Below are 27,761 nucleotides of genomic sequence, written 5' to 3'. Positions count from 1 at the left end.
TAGCAAATAATAATCACTTTAGCTTTTATTGCTTTGAACTGTATATTAACTCAAAGACCAAGAGTCATGCCCACTTAACATACTTTTCCAGTGTCCCTCACAGAATCATAAGAAGATGAAATCCTACCCAGTATTTTGATGCATATTTTTGAGGCAGGACTGAATTTACTTACATATTTTTTTAAAAGGTAATACTTTTATGTCATGCACAACCTTCCATTAATATCCCTTCCATTACTATACCATTGTGGTATAATGTAAATCAATTTGCATATTCCTTTAATAATGTTATTATTTCCCATATGAATGAAAAATATCTTTACTTTTGCTGACAATGATCCCAAAATATATATATAAGGACTATTTTCATAGCTCTAGTGTAAAGATTAGGCTCCTATCTACAATTTAATGGGCTTTATTAAGCCAATGTACCCCAGTAGCTGAATTGATAATTTCAAAAGCTGTTTGCTATCACTCTAAAGCAGTAGGGATTATTCTATAGACATGCAAACAGGGGCACCTGGGTGGCTCAAGTTGTTAATATCTAACTCTTGCTTTCAGCTCAGGTTCATGAGTTCAGTGTCATGATCTCAAGGGCATGAGATTGAGCTCCATGTCAGGCTCTGCACTGACCGTGGAGCCTGCTTAAAATTCTCTCTCCCTCTGCCCTTCCCCTCCTCTTACCCTCTCCCTCTTAAATAAATAAGTAAGTAAATAAATAAATAAATAAATAAATTCTTTTATTTAAAAGAAATGTTAACATATATACTACGAGATAGAGAATTTTATGACAAACATCCTAAGGAGAAACAAAGGCATTTCCTAAAATTGTTGCTCCATAAACTTTGTAAACCTGAATTGCTAGGCAAATAAGTCTATAACAAGAACATCCATAGATATGTTTGTGGTAAAAATCTCAGAAAAGGGAAGAAACACAATTTGGTTCATATGAAGATAATCTAATTCTTCTACAGAAATTTCCTACTGCAGAAAAAGGCCTCATAAAAGATGTAAAAATTTAAGAATGTTTCACATTTTTAATAGAGGACAATAAAGTTACAACTTTTCCAAGCATTATGCTTTACTTACCTTAGCGTTTCTTTTAGATTTTCTTTTATTCTATCTAAATGTTCTGGTAGTTCAGTAACAAGAGGACCAAAGCATCCTTAAAAACAGAGTTAATTACCAACTGACTCTCTTGATGAAGAATATTCACTCTCTCCCATATGACCAATAATTCAAATAGGAAGGAATTAAAAATATTACCCCAATAATTACCTTAAATTAAATATTTAATAATTTAATAATAATAATTTAATAATAATAATAAATAAAAATATTTAATAATTACCTTAAATTAAACCTGCACAAAGTATCAGTTTGTTAATCTAGCTGATATCATAGTTATTTAAAACCGAACTCATCTTACTATTCCTGTATATCTCTTATATATTAACACTCTTAGAAATTATCACTGTAATATATTATTTATTGTTCAAAATAGGAAAATATAAAAGTTTTGAAGAAGACAATAAAGATCATTCATAATCTCAATTTAGTATTTGTGTGTTTGTGTGTGTGTGTGTGCAATATAAGTGAATAAAAATTTATATAGCTATTTCTTTTTTTAAATTTTATTTAATTTGAGTTAGAGAGCGTGAGCAGGTTGGGGGGCAGGGGGGCAGAGGGAGAGGGAGAAGCAGACTCCCTGCTGAGCAGGGAGCCCGATGACGCAGGGCTAGATCCCAGGACCCTGAGATCATGAGCTGAGCTGAAGGCAGTTGCTTCACTGACTGAGCCACCCAGGTGCCCCAACAGCCATTTTTTTATTATTGATGCTTAAGTTCTTTATAATTCTCTCTTACATTAAGTAAATAGATACACCTTCACTTGCATTCACAGGTATTTCTTTAAAATGGGTCACTAGGAGTGAAATTATTAGGTCATATGGTATAAATGTCTTTGAATTACTGAAAAATATTTCCAAATTGCCATTCAGAAAGTTTGAACCTATTTATTCTCCCACCAAAAGCCCTATTTTACTAACTCCTCCAACACAAAAATTGTCATTTTTACACTATTAATATGTGTCTATTTTACTATACTCCTCCTACACAGTCCCTATTTTACTATAGTCTCTATTTTGCTATACTCTTCCAACCCCAAAATTTTCATGTTTACACTATTAGTATGTGTCTATTAAATGACATTTTTACAATGCATATCAATACCTCAGTTATTACAACAAAATGATTTCTGTCACTGAGACCTAAATTAAGATGGTCAGGAAGCCTATTCTAATTTAGAGGAACTTAATTTCATCCTACTTCTGGAGTGGCCTTTAACAACAAATATAGATCAAATGCCTACCTGGTACAGGACATCAGTTACGTGGCCATCTATCCTTTCATTCAACCAGCCCACAAATATTTTTGCTAAGTTCTGGGGCTGTCATGCCCGGCACTAGAAATGATCAAATGCAGCACAGGTAAAGCAACATACTTAGTACTTGTTATATCTTTAACTGTTGTTGGGTAGATGATGGGACGTAATAGAAGAGATTTAATCTATTTGATGACAGGGATATGGTTTGTTCAATGTCATATAGCCAGCTCCTAGAATAGGGTTTGGGATGTATCAGACACATCATGTGCAGATAAATATTTGTTAAATGAGAAGAAAAAAACAAGTTTATTTCAAATTAATTGCATGTTGGAAGACTCTGGGAACATGTCCAACAATGGCACACCTGGGAGGTGATTGATCATTGTACTGATCCAGCCAAAGTCTTTAGTGTCAAAAGGAAAAGACATGCACAGATTGCCCTTGGAGAAAGAGGATACCCAGTAGCAAGGGAATGAAATGTTTAAGCTGAACATAATTGGACACATTACACCTTCACAATACTCATGTTAGAGCAGACTCAGAAAAACAACATTTTCAACTCCCAAGGTATTGGTGAGTAATGTGTATTTTATACAAGATTTTGGGGGGCAGATGGAGAAGAGGGTTATATTTCACTCACCATAGTGCACTTACTCATCTCCTCTTTAGACATCCTGGCTTTCTTCCCTATCTGCTGCCAATGACCATGTCTCTCTTTGCTTCCTCACCTTCTCTCCACATAGCCTCTAAAAATGCCCAATATGCCAGTCAGGTTCTGACCACAGTGAATATATATCAGTAACCAAAATAAAATCTTTTTTTTTTTTTTATTCTTATGTTAATCCCCATACATTACATCATTAGTTTTAGATGAAGTGTTCCATGATTCATTGTTTGTGCATAACACCCAGTGTTCCATGCAGAACGTGCCCTCCTCAATACCCACCACCGGCTAACCCATCCTCCCACACCCCCTTCCCTCTAGAACCCTGTTTGTTTTTCAGAGTCCATCGTCTCTCATGGTTCGTCTACCCCTCCGATTTCCCCCACTTCATTCTTCCCCTCCCGCTACCTTCTTCTTCTTCTTTTTTTTTCTTAACATATATGGCATTATTTGTTTCAGAGGTACAGATCTGAGATTCAACAGTCTTGCACAATTCACAGCGCTTACCAGAGCACATACCCTCCCCAGCGTCTATCACCCAGTCACCCCATCCCTCCCACTCCACCCCCCACTCCAACAACACTCAGTTTGTTTCCTGCGATTAAGAATTCCTCATATCAGTGAGATCATATGATACATGTCTTTCTCTGTTTGACTTATTTCACTCAACATAATACCCTCCAGTTCCATCCACGTTGCAAATGGCAAGATCTCATTCCTTTTGATGGCTGCATAATATTCCATTGTATATATATACCACCTCTTCTTTATCCATTCATCTGTCAATGGACATCTTGGCTCTTTCCACAGTTTGCCTATTGTGGACATTGCTGCTATAAACATCGGGGTACACGTACCCCTTCGGATCCCTACTTTTGTAACTTTGGGGTAAATACCCAGTAGTGCAATTGCTGGATCATATGGTAGCTCTATTTTCAAATTTTTGAGGAATCTCCATACAGTTTTCCAGAGTGGCTGCACCAGCTTGCATTCCCACCAACAGTGTAGGAGGGTTCCCCTTTCTCCGCATCCCCGCCAACATCTGTCGTTTCCTGACTTGTTAATTTTAGCCATTCTGACTGGTGTGAGGTGGTATCTCACTGAGGTTTTGATTTGGATTTCCCTGATGCCGAGCGATATTGAGCACTTTTTCATGTGTCTGTTGGCCATTTGGATGTCTTCTTTGGAAAAATGTCTGTTCATGTCTTCTGCCCATTTCTTGATTGGATTCTTTGTTCTTTGGGTGTTGAGTTTGATGAGTTCTTTATAGATTTTGGATACTAGCCCTTTATCTGATATGTCATTTGCAAATATCTTCTCCCATTCTGTCGGTTGTCTTTTGGTTTTGTTGACTGTTTCCTTTGCTTTGCAAAAGGTTTTTATCTTGATGAAGTCCCAATAGTTCATTTTTGCCCTTGCTTCCCTTGCCTTTGGCGATGTTTCTAGGAAGAAGTTGCTTCGGCTGAGGTCAAAGAGGTTGCTGCCTGTGTTCTCCTTTAGGATGTTGATGGACTCCTGTCTCACATTGAGGTCTTTTAACCATTTGGAGTCTATTTTTGTGTGTGGTGTAAGGAAATGGTCCAGTTTCATTCTTCTGCATGTGGCTATCCAATTTTCCCAACACCATTTGTTGAAGAGACTGTCTTTGTTCCATTGGACATTCTTTCCTGCTTTGTTGAAGATTAGTTGACCATAGAGTTGAGGCTCCATTTCTGGGCTCTCTATTCTGTTCCATTGATCTATGTGTCTGTTTTTGTGCCAGTACCATGCTGTCTTGATGATGACAGCTTTGTAATAGAGCTTGAAGTCCGGAATTGTGATGCCACCGGCTTTGCTTTTCTTTTTCAACATTCCTCTGGCTATGCAGGGTCTTTTCTGGTTCCATACAAATTTTAGGATTATTTGTTCCATTTCTTTGAAAAAAGTGGATGGTATTTTGATGGGGATTGCATTGAATGTGTAGATTGCTCTAGGTAGCATTGACATCTTCACAATATTTATTCTTCCAATCCATGAGCATGGAACGTTTTTCCATTTCTTTGTGTCTTCCTCAATTTCTTTCATGACTATTTTATAGTTTTCTGAGTACAGATCCTTTGTCTCTTTGGTTAGATTTATTCCTAAGTATCTTATGGTTTTGGGTGCAATTGTAAATGGGATCGACTCCTTCATTTCTCTTTCTTCTGTCTTGTTGTTGGTGTATAGGAATGCCACTGACTTCTGTGCATTGATTTTATATCCTGACACTTTACTGAATTCCTGTATGAGTTCTAGCAGTTTTGGGGTGGAGTCTTTTGGGTTTTCCACATAAAGTATCATATCATCTGCAAAGAGTGAGAGTTTGACTTCTTCTTTGCCAATTTGGATGCCTTTGATTTCTTTTTGTTGTCTGATTGCTGTGGCTAGGACTTCCAATACTATGTTGAATAGCAGTGGTGATAGTGGACATCCCTGCCGCGTTCCTGACCTTAGGGGGAAAGCTCTCAGTTTTTCCCCATTGAGAATAATATTCGCTGTAGGTTTTTCATAGATGGCTTTTATGATATTGAGGTATGGACCCTCGATCCCTATGCTCTGAAGAGTTTTGATCAAGAAAGGATGCTGTACTTTGTCAAAAGCTTTTTCTGCATCTATTGAGAGGATCATATGATTCTTGTTCTTTCTTTTGTTAATGTATTGTATCACATTGATTGATTTGTGGATGTTGAACCAACCTTGCAGCCCAGGGATAAATCCCACTTGGTCATGGTGAATAATCCTTTTAATGTACTGTTGGATCCTATTGGCTAGTATTTTGGTGAGAATTTTTGCATCCATGTTCATCAGGGATATTGGTCTGTAATTCTCCTTTTTGATGGGGTCTTTGTCTGGTTTTGGGATCAAGGTAATGCTGGCCTCATAAAATGAGTTTGGAAGTTTTCCTTCCGTTTCTATTTTTTGGAACAGTTTCAGAAGAATAGGTATTAATTCTTCTTGAAATGTTTGGTAGAATTCCCCTGGGAAGCCATCTGGCCCTGGGCTTTTGTTTTTTGGGAGATTTTTGATGACTGCTTCAATTTCCTTAGTGGTTATAGGTCTGTTCAGGTTTTCTATTTCATCCTGGTTCAGTTTTGGTAGTTGATACATCTCTAGGAATGCATCCATCTCTTCCAGGTTATCTAATTTGCTGCCATAGAGTTGCTCATAATATGTTCTTATAATTGTTTGTATTTCTTTGGTGTTGGTGTGATCTCGCCTCTTTCATTCATGATTTTGTTGATTTGGGTCATTTCTCTTCTCTTTTTGATAAGTCTGGCCAGGGGTTTATCAATCTTGTTAATTCTTTCAAAGAACCAGCTCCTAGTTTCGTTGATCTGTTCTACTGTTCTTTTAGTTTCTATTTCATTGATTTCTGCTCTGATTATTATTTCTCTTCTCCTGCTGGGTTTAGGCTTTATTTGCTGTTCTTTCTCCAGCTCCTTTAGGTGGAGGGTTAGGTTGTGTACTTGAGACCTTTCTTGTTTCTTGAGAAAGGCTTGTATTGCTATATACTTTCCTCTTAGGACTGCCTTTGCTGCATCCCAAAGATTTTGAACAGTTGTGTTTTCATTTTCATTGGTTTCCATGTATTTTTTTAATTCTTCTTTAATTTCCTGGTTGACCCATTCATTCTTCAGTAGGATGCTCTTTAGCCTCCATGTATTTGAGTTCTTTCCGACTTTCCTCTTGTGATTGAGTTCTAGTTTCAAAGCATTGTGGTCTGAAAATAGGCAGGGAATGATCCCAATCTTTCGGTACCGGTTGAGACCTGATTTATGACCTAGGATGTGATCTATTCTGGAGAATGTTCCATGGGCACTAGAGAAGAATGTGTATTCCGTTGCTTTGGGGTGGAATGTTCTGAATAGGTCTGTGAAGTCCATTTGATCCAGTGTGTCATTTAAAGTCTTTATTTCCTTGTTGATCTTTTGCTTAGACGATCTGTCCATTTCAGTGAGGGGGATGTTAAAGTCCCCCACTATTATTGTATTGTTGTCGATGTGTTTCTTTGCTTTTGTTATTAATTGCCTTATATAATTGGCTGCTCCCATGTTAGGGGCATAGATATTTACAATTGTTAGATCTTCTTGTTGGATAGATCCTTTAAGTATGATATAGTGTCCTTCCTCATCTCTTATTACAGTCTTTGGTTTAAAATCTAATTTGTCTGATATAAGGATTGCCACCCCAGCTTTCTTTTGGTGTCCATTAGCATGGTAAATGGTTTTCCACCCCTTCACTTTCAATCTGGGGGTGTCTTTGGTTCTAAAATGAGTCTCTTGCAGACAGCATATTGATGGGTCTTTTTTTTTAATCCAGTCTGTTAGCCTGTGTCTTTTGATTGGGGCATTTAGCCCATTTACATTCAGGGTAACTATTGAAAGATAGGAATTTAGTGCCATTGTATTGCCTGTAAGGTGACTGTTACCGTATATTGTCTGTGTTCCTTTCTGGTCTATGTTGCTTTTAGGCTCTCTCTTTGCTTAGAGGACCCCTTTCAAGATTTCCTGTAGGGCTGGTTTTGTCTTTGCAAATTCCTTTAGTTTTTGTTTGTCCTGGAAGCTTTTTATCTCTCCTTCAATTTTCAATGACAGCCAGCTGGATAGAGTATTCTTGGCTGCATATTTTTCTCATTTAGTGCTCTGAATATATCCTGCCAGTCCTTTCTGGCCTGCCAGGTCTCTGTGGATAGGTCTGTTGCCAATCTAATGTTTCTACCCTTGTAGGTTACATCTCTCTTCTCCCGAGCTGCTTTCAGGATTTTCTCTTTGTCTATGAGACTCGTAAGTTTTACTATTAGATGTCGGGGAGTTGACCTATTTTTATTGATTTTGAGAGGGGTTCTCTGTGCTTCCTGGATTTTCATGCCTGTTTCTTTCCCCAAATTAGGGAAGTTCTCTGCTATAATTTGCTCCATTATACCTTCTGGCCCTCTCTCTCTTTCTTCTTCTTCTGGGATCTCAGTTATTCTAATGTTGTTTCGTCTTATGGTATCGCTTATCTCTCGAATTCTGCCCTCGTGATCCAGTAGTTGTTTATCTCTCTTTTTCTCAGCTTCTTTATTTTCCATCATTTCATCTTCTATATTACTGATTCTCTCTTCTGCCTCATTTATTCTAGCAGTTAGTGCCCCCATTTTTGATTGCACCTCATTAATAGCCTTTTTGATTTCTACTTGGTTGGATTTTAGTTCTTTTACTTCTCCAGAAAGGGTTTCTCTAATAACTTCCATATTTTTTTCAAGCCCAGCTAATATCTTTAAAGTGATGATTCTGAACTCTAGATCTGACATCGTACTAATATCCGTATTGAGTAGGTCCCTGGCAGTCGGTACTACCTCTTGTTCTTTTTGTTGAGGTGATTTTTTCTGTCTTGTCATTTTGTGCAGAGGAGAATAGATTAATGAGAGAACAAAATGCTAGCAGAGTAACCACGTCCCCAGAAAATATACTCTAAACAAATCAGAAAATACCTAAAGCAGTGGGATAAGAAAGGGAAAAAGAGAAAAAAGAAAAAGAAAAAAAAGAAAAAGATAAAGATAAAAACAAAAACAAACAAAACAAAACAACAACAACAAAAAAAAAAACAGAATGTGATCCAATATGATCAGGCTGGTATATAGATCAGTGCTACTCACTAGATTTGGGGTGTATTTTGGTCTTTTAGAAGAAAGTGCCTCCCAAAATTTTAAAGAAAGAAAAACTTATATATGTACAAAAATAAGGGTTGATATGATGAAGGGATGGAATATGACTGTAAAAATGGAAATTATAAAAAATTTTATAAAAGGAATTGATAAGAAGTTGTTTGAAAAAAGAAAGAAGAGGATTTAAAAAAAGAAAAAAAAAAGAAAAAAAAAGGGAGAGGATGTGATTAGGTAGGGGAATAGAAAACACCATATACTAGAGATTTAGGGTATATTTTAATCTGTTAGAAGAAACTATCTCAAAATTTTAAAGAGAGAACAACTTATATATATAAGCCAAAAATATGGGTAACTACTATGAAGGGATAGAATATGACTCTAAAAATGAAAATTTTTTTTTAAAAAAAGGGATTGATAAGATGTTGGTTGAAAAAGGGAAAAAGAAAAATTCAAAAAGAAATAAAAAGACAAAAAGACAGTTAAAAAAAATTAACTTTGAAAGACTAAAGAATCATGGTAAAAAAGCCGTGAATTCTATGTGCAGTATTCCCCTAGCGCTGGAGTTCTGCCGTTCTCATTGATCGGTAAACTCGGTCTTGGCTGGCTGTTCTCGCTGATCTTCTGGGGAGGGGCCTGTTGCCGTGGTTTCCAAACGTCTCTGCCGGAGGCGGAATTGCCCCGCCCTTGCCCCCTCCCGGCTGAGTAATCTGCTCGGGTTTGCTCTCCGGGGCTTTTGTTCCCTGCGAGCTTTCCGTACAGCTTTGGAGGCGGAGAGTGAAAATGGTGGCCTCCCAATCTCTGCCCCGGAGGAGCCGGGAACTCGGCCCGCTCCTCAATGTGCCCCCAGAGAAAAGCCGTCAGTTACTCCCGTCTCCCCGGTCTCCAGCTGCACTCCGTGCTCACCCGGCCCGTGACTGCGCGTTTCTATCTCTGGCACCCGACCCCGGGTGGAGTCTCCAAACCCAGCAGATCCCTGCGGTGCACTCCCGCGCGGCTCCTCCCCGGGGGAGGAAGGTGAGTCTCCCCGGATCTGCCGCTTGTTGGGTCCCTGCTGGAGGAGCAGGGGCCCGACTGGGCCGCGGATCACGGTTTATGGCCACCCCGAGCTGAGAGCCCGCGCCTGGGCTCCGCCTCTGCAGCCGGCTTCCCTGCTCCGTTACCTGGGAGCTCTGCCGCACTCAGGCACCCCCGGTCTCTCTGTGACCCCGAGGGTCCTGAGACCACACTGTCCCGGAGGGTTGCACCCCCCGCTTAGCCACCAGAGTGAGGTCCCTCCGCGGAGCAGACTTTGAAAAGTTCCGACTTTGTGCTCCGCGGCTCTATCACTTGCCAGAAGCGGCCGACGGAGGCCCCTCCCCCGCCGTGTATCCTCCCGAATATCGCCGCGGATTCACTTCGCCGCACGTCCTACCTTCCAGAAAGTGGTCGCTTTTCTGATGAGAGAGTTGTTGCTCTTCTTTTCTTCGATCTCCTGTTGAGTTTGTAGGTGTTCAGATTGGTTTGATCCCTATCCAGCTGAATTCCTGAGAGGAGACGAAATCCAGGTCTCCTACTCCTCCGCCATCTTGCTCCGCCTCCAAATCTTTTTTTTTTTTAAAGATTTTATTTATTTATTTGACAGAGAGAGACACAGCGAGAGAGGGAACACAAGCAGGAGGATTGGGAGAGGGAGAAGCAGGCTTCCTGCTGAGCAGGGAGCCCCATGCGGGGATCGAACCCAGCACCCTGGGATCATGACCTGAGCTGAAGGCAGACGCTTAACAACTGAGCCACCCAGGCACCCCCAAAGTAAAATCTTTATTGTTACTCGAAGAACAACTCTCCTTTGTTCCTCTGACATGTCCCTACAGGTTATCACCCCAAACTCTTGCAAATGACTTTGCAAAATCTTCACCTCGTCCAAAGACATTGAATCTCTTCTCAGCCAAATGTGGCTGCTAGAAAGGAAATGCTCTGTGTATGTTTTAGAGTAGTTCTCTCCAACAACTTTCTGCAATGACAAATATTTCCATTTCCATATTCTAGGTCGGTGCTGTCCTGTGCACCAGCCACTAGCTACACATGACTATTGAGCTCTCAAATATACCTACAGTGATTTAGGCACTGAACTTTTTAAATTTAATTTTAATTATTTTAAATTTAAACTAGTGGCTGCCGTAGTGGATGGTGTAGATCTCGAGGCTCTCCTCCCCATTTACAAGGAGAAAATAGCACCATGGGCAGATATTATAATTCCCAATCAGGCTGAGGTTTGTTTTTGGTTTTGTTTTAAGATTTATTTATTTATTTATTTTAAAGAGAGAGAAGGTGCACACATGCATGAGCGAGGGGAGGGGCAGAGGGAGAGGGAGAGAAGCAGACTCCCCACTGAGTGTGGAGCCCCATGCGGAGATCGATCTCAGGACCCTGAGATCATGACCTGAGCCGAAATCAAGAGTCATGCTTAACCGACTGAGCCACCCAGGCACCCCACTCAGGCCGAGTTTTAAGCTATTATGAAGGGTAGAAAGATCCATCCACAAAAAGACGTATTAGAGGTAAAGGACATGCTTCCCTCCATGGTCAAGACTAAGTCTGATGCCCCCAATTCTCTGGTAATCAACTGTTTGATTGCACTGGGAAATCAGAGGATTAAAAAACCCATCAGTTCCATAGTAACAGATGGAGATGTACAAACTGGACACTGTCTCGGTGTCGGGGAGAATATGTTCTCTGCCATGGCCTGGCATGAACGTCCCAGAAGCTGAGCAATCTCGAAGTGGCTTGTGAAAAGTAATTTTCCATCGTGTACTACATTCTTCAGAGGACTGTAAAATGAGCAAAGCCTAAGTGGGAATAGGAATGGAGCCCATCCCAGTTTGCTGGAACTCAGGAGGAACCAAAGGAAAAAGTGTATAGAAAACTCAGAGATTGTCATCCAGACCAGTATGCGCAAAGGCCGTGTGTACATGGTTCAGTAATAGCCAATTTGTTGATGTCCTTATTTTCTTTCATATAAAAAATGTAACTTCTATCTTAGAGCTATGACTGAAATTTATTTTTTTTTTCCTTTCATGAGTGTCTAGTATCAACAACTTTTAAATGTGGAACTGCGCTGGCCATGCTTTAAAAAAAAAAAAAAATCACAGAAATTTGTAATCTGGAAACTAAGCTCTTCTTTCCCTTCCCTTTAAAGTCCTCTTGGTCTTCCCCTGGATAACTAATACCATGTTTTCAGACTGTGAGGAACACTTGAGTAGTAGTGTATTACAAGCTATCAGCTTCCAATTGGATTGATGGAGTCATGGAAAAAATTACACAGAAATTGGACGAGGGATTGCATACCATATTATGTAACTATTTTTATGGTCGCAGTGGCTTTCACCACCGTGTATCGTTCTATATCTTGAATGGTTTGAGGACTTAAATTAGCTCTGAGAATAATTTAGGTTTTAACTGGTTGTTTCCAGAGGAGACTGTCAAATGTATTTGATCCCATTGTAATAACTACCCTCTTTGCTTTCCCCCAAAATGTTTTATAACATTTTCTTAATTTGTTGCTCTTATAGCCTTTTTAGTTTAGATATTTCAGTCTTTTATGTGACACTAAAAAAGAAATTTAGTAAATTAAGATTTATATAGGAGCTATCAAGTTGGACTTGCAGTGTCTTTTCTGGCAATCCAAAGTAGTCAGCGAGTCTTGTAATGAGTATGTCAGTGGTACCTGGTAGTAAATTATAGGCCTCTCTTTCTAGGAAAGTAATGTAATAAGATGACAAAGATGCTAATAGAATGAGGGCTGGAACTCGGCAGAAAAATTAGTATTGGGTGCCTTTTAAAACTTCTGAAAAATGCTGAGGTTTTCCTGATTACCAGAATGGTACGATATGTTAAGCACTGCATGCAACATATCGTTGTTGACACCGTTGATAAGTGCATCAATACAGGTATCTGCTTATAGCCAGATACAAGGACCACGGTGGGTTTTCTGACCCTTTGGGTAACACCCTCCCACTGTGGAATTGTTATATTTATTTGATCCAGTGAATTGACTACTGCTCTCCCCTTCTTTATCCCATCCTTCTGTACCAGGTTTTGGGGCAAGATTATTCTTTTGCAAGTAGACTAATGCCTGCTTCTGGTCTTGGCAAATGCCAGGAAGCTTTGTGCCAAAGCCAGCAGCAGATCTCAGCCACCGTGGAAAATTCCAGTCATAAAGGAGGATGTTAGCACCAAGAGCAGAACTGTGAACAAGCTGCCTTTGACAGCTAGATTTGGGTAGATTTGACACAAATCCAATTGCCTTCCATATCAACAGCTTAACTTTACCTGGAATGGGAGGTCACCGTAGATGTTTCTGTGGGTACAGGTCTTTCTAAAGACCTTGGCTTGCCTCCCTGTCTCAATCCCATGAAAGGGATAATCTACCTCCCCCCATTCCAATCACCCAGGGTGTCATTTGAGATATCCCCAAGAACCTGAAGTGAGTGAAAAGCTTTTCATTTTTAGGAGCCACAAAGCTCCATTAGAACTATTGAAAGAATGTAGCAAAGTTGTGGGAAACAAGATAAACATAAAAAAAAAAATTCGTAGTATCCCTCTCCAAGAGCCAATTAGAAAATATCTCAAATAAAGATCTTATTTAAAATAGCAATAAAATCAGGGCACCTGGGTGGCTTAGTCAGTAAGCATCCAACTCTTGATTTCTGCTTAGGTGGTGATTTTCAGTGTTGTGAGATAGAGCCCCACATCAGGATCTGTGTTGGGTATGGAGACTGCTTAAGATTCTCTTCCTCCCTGTCCCCCTTATAATACAATAATAAAATCTTAAGTTATCAGGAATAAAACCAAACAGTTATGTGTAAATTTTAAAAACTATGTTGAAGTACATTAAAAAGGCACTGACAAATTACCCCACCCCTCCCACCCACCTTGCCTCCAGCAACCCTCAGTTTGTTTCCTATATTTAAGAGTCTCTTATGGTTTGCCTCCTTCTCTGTCTTTATCTTATTTTATTTTTCCTTCATTTCCCCTATGTTCATCTGTTTTGTTTCTTAAATTTCACATATGAGTGAAATTATATGGTATTTTTCTTTCTCTGACTGACTTATTTCATTCAGCATAATACCCTCTAGTTCCATCCATGTTGTTGCAAAGGCAAGATTTCATTCTTTCTGATGGCTGAGTAATATTCCATTGTATATACATATATACACCACATCTTCTTTATCCATTCATCAGTTGATTGACATTTGGGCTTTTTTCATGTTTTGGTTAGAGTAGATAGTGCTGCTATAAACATTGGGGTGCATGTGCACCTTCAAATCACTATTTTTGTATCCTTTGGATAAATACCTAGCAGTGCAATTCCTGGGTCATAGGGTAATTCTATTTTTAACTTTTTGAGGAACCTCCATACTGTTTTCCAGAGTGGCTGCACCAGTTTGCATTCCCATTAATGGTGTAAGAGGGTTCCCCTTTCTCCACATCCTTGCCAACATCTGTTGTTTCCTGAGTTGTTAATTTTTACCATTCTGACTAGTGTGAGGTGGTATCTCATTGTGGTTTTGGTTTGTATTTCCCTGATGATGAGTGAGGCTGAACATTTTTTCATGTGTCTATTAGCCATTTGTATGTCCTCTTTGGAGAAATGTCTGTTTATGTCTTCTACCCATTTCTTAACTGGATTTTTTATTTTGAGGGTGTTGAGTTTGGTAAGTTCTTTATAGATTTTGGATACTAGGCCCTTATCTGATATGTCATTTGAAAATATCTTCTCCCATTCCATGGGTAGCCTTTTAGTTTTGTTGATTGTTTCCTATGCTGTGCAGAAACTTTTTATCTTTTTAAAAATAAAAATTTTATTTATTTGAAGGAGAGTGCACAAGTGAGAGAGCACAATTGGGGGGATGGCAGAGGGAGAGGGAGAAGTGGGCTCTCCATTGAGCAGGGAGCCAGATGCAGAGCTCGATCCTAAGACCCCAAGATCATGACCTGAGCCAAAAGCAGATGCTTAATGGACTGAGCCGCCCAGGCACCCCAGAAACTTTTTATCTTGATGAGGTCCTAATAGTTCATTTTTTGCTTTTGTTTCCCTTGCTTCCGGAGACATGTCTAGTAAGATAAATAATACAATGTGAAGTTACTTGCAGTTTATATAAATACAAAGGAGTAGTATCTGAATATAGAAAGCATTTGTATATTTGAGTAAGAAAATACAAGTAACTCAGGGACACCTGGGTGGCTTAGTTGGTTAAGCATCTGACTCATGAGCTCAGCTCAGGTCAGGTCTTGACCTCAGGGTCGTGAGTTCAAGCTCCGCACTGGGCTCCACACTGGGTATCCTTAAAAAAAAAAAAGAAAGAAAATACAAGTAACCCAACAAAAAAAATGAACAAAGAATATAAACTGGAAATTAAGAAAAAGGAAAGAAAGTCAATATATGTGTGAAAAGATGTCCAACCATATTAGAAATCAAGAAAAATTAATTTTAAATAGTTATAAAACATAACTTCTTACTAAATGAATAAATACCTGAAATCAAAATTTGATATAATCAAAGTCTATTTTCAATTTTACTTGACGTGGCCAAGTGGCACATCAAAGTCAATTTGCACTTCCATTAGCAATACGTAAGAGTGACTGTGCCCCCACATCCTGGCCAACACTTATTCCTCTCCATTTTCCTGTTAATTGTACTCCATGGAGAACGATGTTGAGAGCCTGCACAAGCATTGCACATGCTTAATTGAAGTTCTTTAATGACTAAATTTATGAGGTTGATGAAAATAGGATTTTCAAATGGAAATACTTGGTGAATGGGCATATGAAGTTAAGTCTCAGGTAGCCTATTTCAAAGAGCATTTTTAATGTTGCCTATGAATCTAAAATTAATAATGAGTGATCAAACTATTATAATAAAAAGATAATTCACAGAGGTCTGTCATAATTTGAAAACTTACTAATGTTACAAACTCACTGAAGATTCTAATCCTTAGGAATTTCTGTTCCAAATATAGCTTCAAAATACCATGGCACAAACAAGGTAGATGATATGTCATATTGTTTAAAATAAACATAGGTGAGGGGCACCTGGGTGGCTCAGTTGGTTAAGCGACTGCCTTCGGCTCAGGTCATGATCCTGGAGTCCCGGGATCGAGTCCCGCATCAGGCTCCCTGCTCAGCGGGGGGTCTGCTTCCCCCTCTGCCCTCTTCCCTCTCGTGCTCTCTGTCTCTCATTCTCTCCCTCTCTCTAATAAATAAATAAATAATCTTTAAAAAAAATAAATAAAATAAACATAGGTGAAATTCATCATCCCATCATGTGGAGCTCAGTTATCATATATGTGATTCTTTTTTGCTATGAGGACAAATATATTGCTTGGTCCTATGAAGCCAGGCTCAAACACACTTCAGTTTTTACAGGATGTATTTGTATGAATGAAATATAATGAGGTATAAAGAGTTGGGTATTTTTCCTAGCACTTATAAAATCCAAACTGAATCTGATTTGATAATTTTATGAAGGTTTAAATTAAAATGTTCATTTTTCTTTTTTGTGCTCCTACTTACATAGTGAAAAGGTTAGGATAAGTGGTACAAAGTTTTGGCTTTGTCATTTGGACAGATCATGTGAATTCATTTTCATGGTTATTAACTGATACTTTTCCTACAAATGAGTTCTCCTGGTCACAAAGGAAATTGTCATTTATTGACTTACATGTTTGAAAAATCTAGAACTATGCTGGCTTCAGGTAAGGCTTAAAATTGCAGCTCAACATTTAGTTTATTGTTCTCTATTTTCTCATCTGCTTCCTTGTGGAGGCTCTATTCTTGGCAGGTTTCTCCTCATGTTTCCTATTTGGTTGCTCGTCTTCCTTGTTAGATACAGTGGGACAGAGCAAGGATGTTTCTTTCCCAGAAGTCTCTGTCTGGTCTTATTGGCTCACATTCTGTCCTGAACCAATCACTGAGACCAGAGCAATGGGATGTACTGTTTGGCATAAGACAATCTGAGCTCACTGTTGGAGAATAGGGGAGTTGAAGAAGAGTGTCAGCTTCCCTTGAAACCCATGAGTTACTTGATGGAAATAGAATACAAGAATGAAAATTGGGTTTCTGGATAAGAAGTTTAAACAGCAAATGTGTAGCCTACCTATCAAAGGGAGCTACAGTTTAGTTGTAAATATAAAGTAAACATAAATGAAACAATGAATGGGCAATATGGTATTATAAAACAATACTACATATTGGTAATAATTGGTAATAATTGTTTAATTACAAAATGCACAATAATAGAGGAACAGAAGAAAGTACAAAAAAATCCCCACAACATTCTATTGTGGTTTTGTATCATCAGAAAATGCCCCAAATATTTATCAAACACCCACTCTGTGCCAGGACCTGGGCTAGGCTCTGTCACTTACTCATAAAGTTGTTGCCCTTTGTGACCTTAAGACTGAGATAACACCCACCCTACCTCCTACTTAGAATCAAAGAAAGTATAGCATAATACCCTCTAGTTCCATCCACGTTGTTGCAAATGGCAAGATTTCAGTTTTTGATGGCTGCATAATATTCCGTTGTATATATGTACCACATCTTCTTTATCCATTCATCTGTTGATGGACATCTAGGCTCTTTCCATAGTTGGGCTATTGTGGACATTGCTGCTATAAACATTGGGGTGCATGTGCCCCTTTGGATCACTGCAACCAAAGACATATTTAAAAAATACAACATAACCAAGTAAAATTTATCTCAGGAATACAAGGTTGTTTCAAAAGTAGAGAATTTATTAGTATAATATGCCATTCAAAATTTTTAAGAAGAAAAATTGTATCATTATCTCCATAGATGTTAAAAAAAAAGCTCTTGGAAACCATTAACACCTTTTCCTAATAAAAATAGTCAAAAAGTAGGATTTGATAAATACTTTCTTAAGATGACAAAATATACATTCCTTGGTCCCAAAGCTAGAATCTTACTTAAGGGGAAACATTAAAGAGGAACAAAGAGAAGTTTCCACTGCCATCAACATTGTGCCAGCAATGTCAGTCAAGCAATTAGATGAGAGAAATCAGAGGTATAAGAATTGGAGAAGAAATAAAATTATCTCTATTTGCAGATGTTACAATCTTATACCTGGTTTTATACCCAGAAAGACCCGAGACAACTAATGATAAACTCAAACAATCAAAGAATTTAGTAATGTAGCAGGCTATGAAATTAACACATAGAAATCAATAGCAATTGTTTATAAAAATGATAGTCAGGTAGAGAAGGCATTATTAGGGAGAAACCTCATTTACATTAGCAACAAAGAAGATAAAATACTTAGGAATAGATTTAACAATACATGTTCAAAACCTATATGAGCAAAACTTCAAACACTCCTGAAAGACATAAATGTAGACTTGAACAAGTGGAGAAACATTCTTATTCTTGGATGGTAAGGCTCACCATCATGAAAATGTCAGTCCCCTATGCAAATTCATAAATCGAACTCAATCTCAATAAAATATATCAATAAACTTCATGTATAAAAATAAACATGCAAGATATTAAACTCTAATTAGTGACCAGAGTTGCTTCTTTTTCCCCGAGACATAAGTTAGTAATTCTGAAATTACTTTTCATATATTCTAGGATTGAATAAATAAATAAATACATATATTTTTGATAGTGAAAGCCAGATTTCTCATGGTTGTAGAAGATAATGATAAATACAGAAGGGGAATGATAGAATAAACCCTAATGTGTGGGACTGGAATAAACCCTAATGTGTGTGTATGAACTCATGGGGACATGAATAGAAAGATATGAATGGATATAGCTATATATGGGTCTGTATATGTATATGTGCATGTCTTGTGCATATAAATGCACATTGTATGTATATATGATATAGAAAACTGTGTGTGCATGTGTGTGTGTGATGTGTGTGTGTATATATCTCCCAGTTCTATCCTCTAAGATTACTACAAGCAATGAAACTACAATAGCAATGAATACCCTTAGCACCAGATCTTGTTTTCTTTTTCTTTCTTTTAAGATTTTATTTATTTTATTTGAGTGAGAGAGAGAGAGAGCAGTGGGGGAGAGAAGCAGATTCCCCACTGAACAGGCAGCCCAATGTGGGGCTCGATCCCAGGACCCTGAGATCATGATGTGAGCCGAAGGCAGAAGCTTAACCAACTGAGCCATCCAGGTGCCCCCCAGATCTTGTTTTCTAAATACCATTCTTCACTAAAAGAAAACAGTGTTCCTTGGGAAAATGGTTGATTAAGGGCTGGATCAGGAAAGAATAAGATAACATTTTGTGGTGCCAAATGTAAAAAAGTAACCAAAAGAGGATGGGGACATCAAAAGGACACAGGAGCCAGCCTGATGGGGCTCCCACTGTCAAAATCCAGGACAATTTGAGTGTTAAAATAAAGATAGTAAATTTAAGGATTATACACTCTTAATAAAATAAGAGTCCATGAGTAAAATCAACAAACAAACAAGCAAGCAAATTGGGAAACAAAAGCTAAACTTTTCCTTACAGGAGAAAGCCAACTCATATATCTAGAAGGATTGATGGAATTTTTAAATTGCCATTTGCCAGCTATCATAAAAATAATTTATTCATCTAGTTTAAGGAGTAATAGATAACCCCACAAGATCTTTCTTTAATTGCAAAGGGTAAAATATAATTACAATAGAGAAAACTGGCAGATACCACTTTAGACAAATGATCCAAGTTAACATTACTAGTAATGGGACTAATTAATAGCATGTACCGCCTTTATGATGCACTAGGAAGAATGTAACATCACTTCTGTGGCATTCCTGCCACAAGTGAATAATCTGGATCTAATCTTAAGGGTACAAGAGATAAACCCAAAGTTTAGGTATATTTACAGAATAACTGGGCTGTATTTTTCAAAAATGCCAATTTCATAAAATTCAAAGAAACACTCAGAAATGTTTCCAGATTAAAGGAGATTTAAAAGACATGATGTGGGCAATTTGGCAGGGAAAAAAAACAAAAGGGATCTAAATTGAAAAGGAAGAAGTAAAATTGTCATTATTTGTGGAGACAAGATTTTAAATCTAGAAAACCCTAAGGACTTCACCAAAAATTGGTTAGAACTAATCAATGAATTCACTAAAGTTGCAGGGTACAAAATAAGTATACAAAAATCTATTGTATTTTATATCCTAACAATGAACTATCAGAAAGAGAAATTAAGAAAACAAATCCCCTTTATAATTGCATCAAAAAGAATAAAATACCCAAGAATAAATTTAACCAAGTTGGTGAAAGACCTGCACAGTGAAAGACCGGTACACTACAAAACACTGAGAAAAGAATTGGAAGACACACATAAATGGAAAGATATGCCATTCTCATGATTTGAAAGAATTAATATTGCTAAAATGTTGATATTACCCAAAACAATCTACAGATTCAATGCAATTCCTATCAAAATTCCAATGGTATTTCTCACAGAAATGTAACAATCTAAAATTTGTATAGAACCACAGTAGATCCCAGATAGTGAAAGCAATCCTGGGGGGTGGGGGTGGGGAACAAAGCTAGAGACATCACATTCGCTGGTTTAAAACTATACTAAAAAGCTATACTATTCAAAACAGCATGGTATTTGCATAAAAACAGATACATAGATTAATGGAACAGAATAGGGAGCCCAGAAATAAACCCATGCTTATATAGACATCAAAAGGACACAGGAGCCAGCCTGTGTTTACACAGCCAATTAATTTACAACAAAGGAGCCAAGAATACACAATGGGGAAGGGACAGTCTCTTTAATAAATGGTTTTGGGAAAGTTGGACAGCCACATGCAAAACAATGAAACTGGACCACTATCTAACACCTTACACAAAAATTAACTCAAAATGGATTAAGACTTGAATGTAAGGCCTGAAACCATAAACCTCCCAGAAGAAACCATAGGTGGTAATCTCCTTGACATTGGTCTTAGTGATATTTTGTTGGATCTGGCTCCAGAAAAAGCAAGAATAAACAAGTGGGACCGCCTCAGACTAAAAAGTTTCTTCACAGAGAAGGAAACCATCAACAAAATAAAAAGGCAACCTACCGAATGGGAAAAGATATCTGCAAATCATATATCCAACAAGGGGTTAATATCCAAAATATATAAAGAACTCATACAACTCAATATTTTTTTAAAAAAGCAATCTGATTTAAAAATGGGCAGAGAATCTGAATAGACATTTTCCCAGAGAAGACATACAGATGGCCAACAGACACAAAAAAATGCTCAACATCACTAATCATTAGGGAAATGCAAATCAAAACCACAATGAGATATCACCTCACACCTGGAATGGCTATTATCAAAAAGACAAGAAATGACAAGTGTTGGTGAGGATGTAGAGAAAAGGGAACCTTCATGTACTGTTGATGGGAATGTAAGTTGATGTGGTCACTATGGCAAACAGTATGGAGTTTCCTCAAAAAATTAAAAATATAAATAACATATAGCCTAGCAATTCCACTTCTGGGTATTTATCTGAAGAAAACAAAAACAGTAATTTGAGATCTATGTATTCCAAGTTTATCGCTGTATTCTTTTTTTTAAGGTTTTATTTATTTATTTGACAGAGAGAGAGACAGCGAGAGAGGGAACACAAGCAGGGGGAGTGGGAGAGGGAGAAGCAGGCTTCCTGCCGAGTGGGGAGCCCGATGAGGGGCTCGATCCCAGGACCCTGGGATCATGACCTGAGCCGAAGGCAGACACTTAATGACTGAGACACCCAGGCGCCCCTTATTGCTGTATTCTTACAATAGCCAAGATATGGAAACAATCCAAGTGTCCATTGATAGACGAATGGATAAAGAAGATATGTATACATATACAATAAAATATCACTCAGCTATAAAAAAGAATGAGATCTTTCCATTTGTGACAACATGGATGGACTTGAGGTTACTCTGCTAAGTGAAATAAGTCAAAGAAAGACAAGTACCATATGATTTCACTTATATCTAGGATCTAAAAAAACAAAACAAATGAGCAAACAAAACAAAACAAAACCCATACATACAGAGAACAGACTGGTTGTTGCCAGAGGGAAGGAGAGTTGGTGGGTGGGGGAAATGGGTGAAGGAGATCAAGAGGTACAAACTTCCAATTGTAAAACAAGTAAGTTGTGGAGATATAATGTACAATATGGTGACTATAGTCAATAATATTGTATCACAAATTTGGAAGTTTCTAAGAAGATAAATCTTAAAAGTTCTCATCACAAGAAATAATGTTGTAAATGTGTGTGGTGACAGATGGTAAATAGAGTCAGTGTGGTGAATGTTTCACAATACATACAAATGTCGAATCATTATGTTGTACACCTGAAACTACTACCGTGTGGTATCTCAGTTATGCTTCACTTTTAAAAAAATAAATAAAAGACATGACCTGGGATTTTCTTTTGTTATAAAGAACATTACTGGGGCAATTGACAAAATCTCAATAAGGTCTGGAGATTATATAATACTAGTGTTTCAATGTTAATTTCCTGATTTTAATCATTGTGCTATAATTAAAGAATTCCTTGTTTGAAAACAAACAAAAGAATTCCCTGTTCATAGAAAATATTCACTAAATATTTATGGGAAAGAGGGCATTGTATCTGCAACTTATTCTTTTTTTTTAAAGATTTTATTTATTTATTTAAGAGGGAGAATGAGACAGAGAGAGAGAGCATGAGAAGGGGGAGGATCAGAGGGAGAAGCAGACTCCCTGCTGAGCAGGGAGCCCGATGCGGGACTCGATCCCGGGACTCCAGGATCATGACCTGAGCCGAAGGCAGTCGCTTAACCAACTGAGCCACCCAGGCGCCCTCTGCAACTTATTCTTAACCATTTCAGAAAAATTTGATATGTGTGGTATGTGCATACACAAGTACACACATAGGGATTGAGAAAAGGGTAAAGCAACTAGAAACTGTTAACATTGGGAGGAACTAGATGAAGCATATATTGAAAAGCTTTGTACTATTTTTGCAACTTTTCTGTGAATCTGATCTGTCAAAACAGAGAAAAATAGGGGGCGCCTGGCTGGCTTAGTCAGTAGAGCATGCGACTCTTAATCTCAGGGTTGTGAGTTTGAGCCCCCAGTTGGGTGTAGAGATTTAAAAAAGAAAATCTTTTAAAAAACAGAGAAAAATTTAAAAAGGAAAGAGAGATGGAGAATCGGAGAATTTAAGTGACTTGTCCAAAATCATGCAAAAGAAGCAAAGAAGTTGTCTAGGGCTCAGAGTCATGCTCTTTCTATCATCTCTCTCCCTGACTCTCTGTGATGACATTTCTGTACTGTAGTAATGCATTCGGGAGGGGGAATATTACTGTAGTAATACATTTGGGCTAGCAGCTGGGTTGTTAATTCCTAGAGAACTTGCTTGAACACCCTGTGAGTCATACTGGGATTCTAAGGCAGCCAGCACAGGGGGGCAGGAGTGTAGCCAATGCTAGAGACACTGTCTTGGCGGCATGCCTTGGCCTCTAAGAGCTTGTCCAGCTGTTCAAGGTATACAATGTCTAATAAGGTACATTTGGGACTAACATACACCTCTCTAAGAACTATGACCTTCTAGATGTGATTTCTACTTCTGGTTAGGAGCAATATCCATTCAAGTTCATGATGGTGGCAGTGGCTTGATTGAACAAGGGTCCCAGCCAGTGGTTTGGAGTAGAGTGATATGGTTCAGCTTTACAGGTAGAGAAGAGTAGCAAATATTGGCAGGCTTGTGGGCAGATTTGAGGTCAGGCTGGACTCCGCTGGTTGGGAACCAGAAAACCAATCAAGCATTCCAGGCCAAGGAAGGTGCCTCTCTTCAGTGCTCCCTGTGCAATTTTCCATAATTGTACTTGCAACATTATCCTGAAATGGTCAGTATTGTATGCTTGTCTTGTAGATTAGATTCAAGCAACTTAAAAACAGTCGGTCATTCATTGAACAACTATTTCTTGAGACTTGCATTGTGCCAGGTCCTGCTTTAGGGGCTAGAAATACATCAGTGAACTGTTCTCAGACAAAACCCTGTATCCTTATGGAATGTACATTCATCATCATATATTCAGCACCTAACATGATGCCTGGAACATAGCAAGTGTTCGGTAACAAATGAGAAGATGCTCAGCTGTGATAGGCACATATGATGATTAAGAGGAAACGCTGGAGTGTCAAGGCCATTCAGGAACCTACGTGGCTCAACTCAGACACGTTGGAAATGAGGCATGGGTCAACAAACTCATTATATTCTCTACTCAGGAGGCAATGCAGTTCCTAGGTCTGATATATTTGGAACGGCCTCTGGATCTGAAGGCTGAGTCTACAGGATGAAATTTTTACCAAGAGCAGTTGGCCAGCACTCTAGCAAAAAGGAATTGAGGGGCAATCCTCAATATACAATAAGCTTGCTGTAGTTTTCAGAGTTGAATGTCAAGAACAGAAGAGAGTATTAGAAAGCATGTGGTTAATTCTTTCCTACTCTGCCCTCACCCTCCATTTTATTCTTTACTCTTTCTTACAGTAGCTATTGTCTCCACTTCAATCATACAGGTGACCAAAAACTAACAATTTACTCATTGTTATTAAAGGAGTGGAGGATGGCAGAGGCAAGGGAAGAAGACTATTTTATGCTTCTCTACCATCTACATTTCCTATTGTGGGTAGGTACTCCTTTATTTTATAAAAGAAGGTCAGATGCAGCTCACACAGTTCTAAGTACTTTACACAGATAATTTTACTTAATTCTCACATTTTTATGAGATAGGAACTATATTATACCCTCTTGGCAGGCAAGAAAATTCAGGCCTATGAAGATTAAGCCAATGTCCAATGTCAAACAAATTGAGGTCTATTTGACCTAAACCAATACTCTCCACTGATGCTGCTCTTTTGTTTTCTTTGCTTTTTTCATGTTGATATAAAAATCTTAATAAATATTATCACACATGTTTTAATACTGGTAAAAACTTTCTCAAATATCAGAACTAAAAGCATCCTTTCCCCGAACATGTTATAAATCCAAACAGAAATTACTATCACAAGGACCCCAAATTTTTGAGACCTAATGTGTTCAAAATGTGAAGAATATTTTTAAATTTTTAATGAGAAGTATTACTCAAAATGACAGCATGGATAAACACTCATAAGGAGAACAATAAAAAGAAATAAAGAGGAGGGGAAATGTAAACAGGGAGAAGAATAAAAAAGGAATGAGAAGAAAATTTATGAGATTGTGCTAACGCTGGTGATTTACAGCTTTAAGGAAATGCTTTATAAAAGTAGTCTAGGCTATCATTTCTGACAGCTGTAATTTTTTTCCATTTTAGACACTAAAGAAATACTCTATTTCCATTACAGATAGGATGAGGTTGGGGTATTTTTCAATGAGAAGATGATACCACGAAGTCACATCTAGCATGCTCTCAAGCAATTGCTTCTACATACTGGCACCACTCTTTTCTCTTTTTTTTTTTTTTTTAGGGAAAATAATAACAAAAATAAATAAGCAACTTATTGCCACTTCAGATTTGCATATGATCTAAAAATAATTTGCCCAAACCTTTTCCACATGAAAATTGCAATGGGTCCTGTCAACTTGATTCAATGTTTCATGAAGGTTCTGATGTGAGCCAATGATTGTGAGATCATCTTCCTTTCTGATTTCTTTTACCCTAGCTGAATCTTTCAGGTTAATTTGCTTGCATTGTTGCTTTCCAAATGATCCCAGTGCAGTATTAAGGGCAGGTAGTTCTCCTGAATCCCTTGGTTAAATTAATGATGATTAAATTAATGTGGTTAAGTTAATGGATTCTGATTTAATAACTGTGGACCGGTCTCTAGCCCAAGGCTAACTATTCAACTGTCTGTGGAAACAGTGCAAATGAAGACCCATATACAACGTAACTAAACACTTAAACATTAAAATCAAGCTATCCAACTGTTGAGCACAATATGTTTATTCCCTATCTTGACAAAAATATCTTAACAATAAAATTTTTAAAAAATATGTGAACCATGACTTTTATATAACTGAAAGAGAACAAGCTTTCGAGAAAATGTAATTTTATTGTTATTGTACAAGTTTGGGTGCTTTGTTGATTACTGGTAATATTTGAGTAACAAAATGAAGACACTTCATTATTCAAAAATCACTATTAAGTATTCCATATAATTTATTTATTGCCTTTATTTCAGGGAAAAATACTAACTTGGTTCTTAAAGTCAGGATTTTCTCATAATTTGTGTTTCTATTAGCAGTAATGTCATATCGGGTCACTCCAACTCTTAGACTAGTTTTAATTAGAAACTGCTCAGCTGAGGAATAGCCAATAAAGTTATTAATAAAATGTGCAATCTATATGTTTGGGAATGAAACATTTTTCAAGATTTAAACATTATTAAAGAAAATTTTATTAAATATTTTATTTTCATCGTGTAATTGTCTATCCCTTATGTAGTGATTTTCACTATCTCTTAGAGTAGTATCTTCATAAATCTATATAAAATTGCAGGGATTTCACTTGATTTGTTCAAGTTGTTTGTCTAATAAAAATAATTTTAGGGGAGCCTGGGTGGCTCAGTAGGTTAAGCGTCTGCCTTCGGCTCAGGTCATGATCTCAAGGTCCTGCGATCCAGTCCTGCATGGGGCTCCCTGCTCCGCGGGGAGTCAGCTTCTCCCTTTCCCTCTGCCTGCCCCTCTGCCTGCTTGTGTGCTTGCTCTCTCAAATAAATAAAATGGTTTTTAATTAAAAAAAAAGTTAGTTCATTTGCATTGTTTTGGTCAATAATTAAATCTGAATCTAATAAAGAATTTATAATGTCCTATTTGCAAATTTTATGTGGGTCATGATCAATATAAATTTCACTTTTGTTTCCAGTTTTTAAAAACTTAAGCAAGCTGTCTCTTTGAACAGTTTCTATTTTTTATGTTTTTCAGCTTTTTTCCCCTGAGCTCTACTTTGGAATTTTTTATTTCTCTTATGATCTCAGCATGAACTCATTCCCACTAACCTAAAGGATTAAGAAATAAAATGCAATTATATTCAAAGTGAACTTAATTTGAATGTATTTTCATTAAAAATGTAAAATAAAATTTTGTTCATCTGGCGGCACCTGGGTGGCTCAATTGGTTAGGCGTCCAATTCTTGATTTCAGCTCAGGTCAGGATCTCAGGGTGATGAGCTTGAGCCCCATGTTGAGCTCCCTGCTCAGTGGGGAGTCTGCTACTCCCCCTCCCCTTGCCCCCTCTCTGCCCCTCCCCCAGCTCATGCTCTCTCTCTTTCTCTCTCTCTCTCTCAAATAAATAAATAAAATCTTTTTTTAAAATGTTACATTCTAGGGGCACCTGCGGGGCTCAGTCAGTTAAGCATCTACGGTCAGCTCGGGTCATGATCTCAGGGTCCTGGGATCGAACCTGCATTGGGCTCCCTGCTCAGTGGGGAGTCAACTTCTCCCTCTCCCTCTCCCTCTGTGCTCTCTTTTCCTCTCAAAGAAATAAATAAAATCTTTAAAAAAAAATATTATGTTCTAAAACATTCAGAATGGTATATAACAATTAAAATGCAGAACAAAATTATAACAATACAAATTTTAATGTAAATTATTTAAATGAGTCAGATTATTTTGGTGAAAATTAATAAACTCTTGTTAAATACTTTTACAGGAACAAAATTATTTGGAATTCCAGCATTTAATATCCATCTAGTCATCATTTAGAAAATTTAGGTTATGCTTTACTCATGTCTAGACTTACGTGTTTGTGGATATAGATACACACTCATGAAAGAAGAGTAATCTAAACTGTCTACTACGGTAAGATGTTGCCTTGGTGCCATGCACGAGAACGAACTGCAGATGAACGCCACGAATGTAGAAGACTAGGCAAAGAAGAACGTGGATATTCATACCACTTCCTCTTCTATCTGAGAGGAAGGATTTAACAAACTGGTTGATTTGTCTTTTCTGCTTCCTAAGTGCTTCTGTATCTCAACTCTTCGCCGCACACGGAAGCAGTGTCAGCCA

The 27,761-nt window shown here is 37.9% G+C and overlaps 1 protein-coding gene across 1 annotated transcript in view; it reads left to right on the top strand.

Moving 5' to 3' along the window:
- TMEM244 (transmembrane protein 244) overlaps window positions 1-27,761 on the top strand; it is a 52,214-nt gene extending 24,453 nt beyond the window's left edge. The window contains exons 5-6 of the mRNA XM_034990601.1: window positions 24,329-24,400; window positions 27,403-27,761. Coding sequence (XP_034846492.1) covers window positions 24,329-24,400; window positions 27,403-27,455 — 125 coding nt within the window. The 3' untranslated portion in view covers window positions 27,456-27,761. The remainder of the gene's footprint in view (window positions 1-24,328; window positions 24,401-27,402) is intronic.

Source organism: Mirounga leonina, unplaced genomic scaffold, assembly GCF_011800145.1.
Source record: "Mirounga leonina isolate KUSES-001 unplaced genomic scaffold, KU_Mleo_1.0 Mir_53, whole genome shotgun sequence".
Lineage (NCBI taxonomy): Eukaryota > Metazoa > Chordata > Mammalia > Carnivora > Phocidae > Mirounga > Mirounga leonina.
Note: the sequence above shows the minus strand (reverse complement) of the source record. Positions and strands in the feature narration are given on the sequence as shown.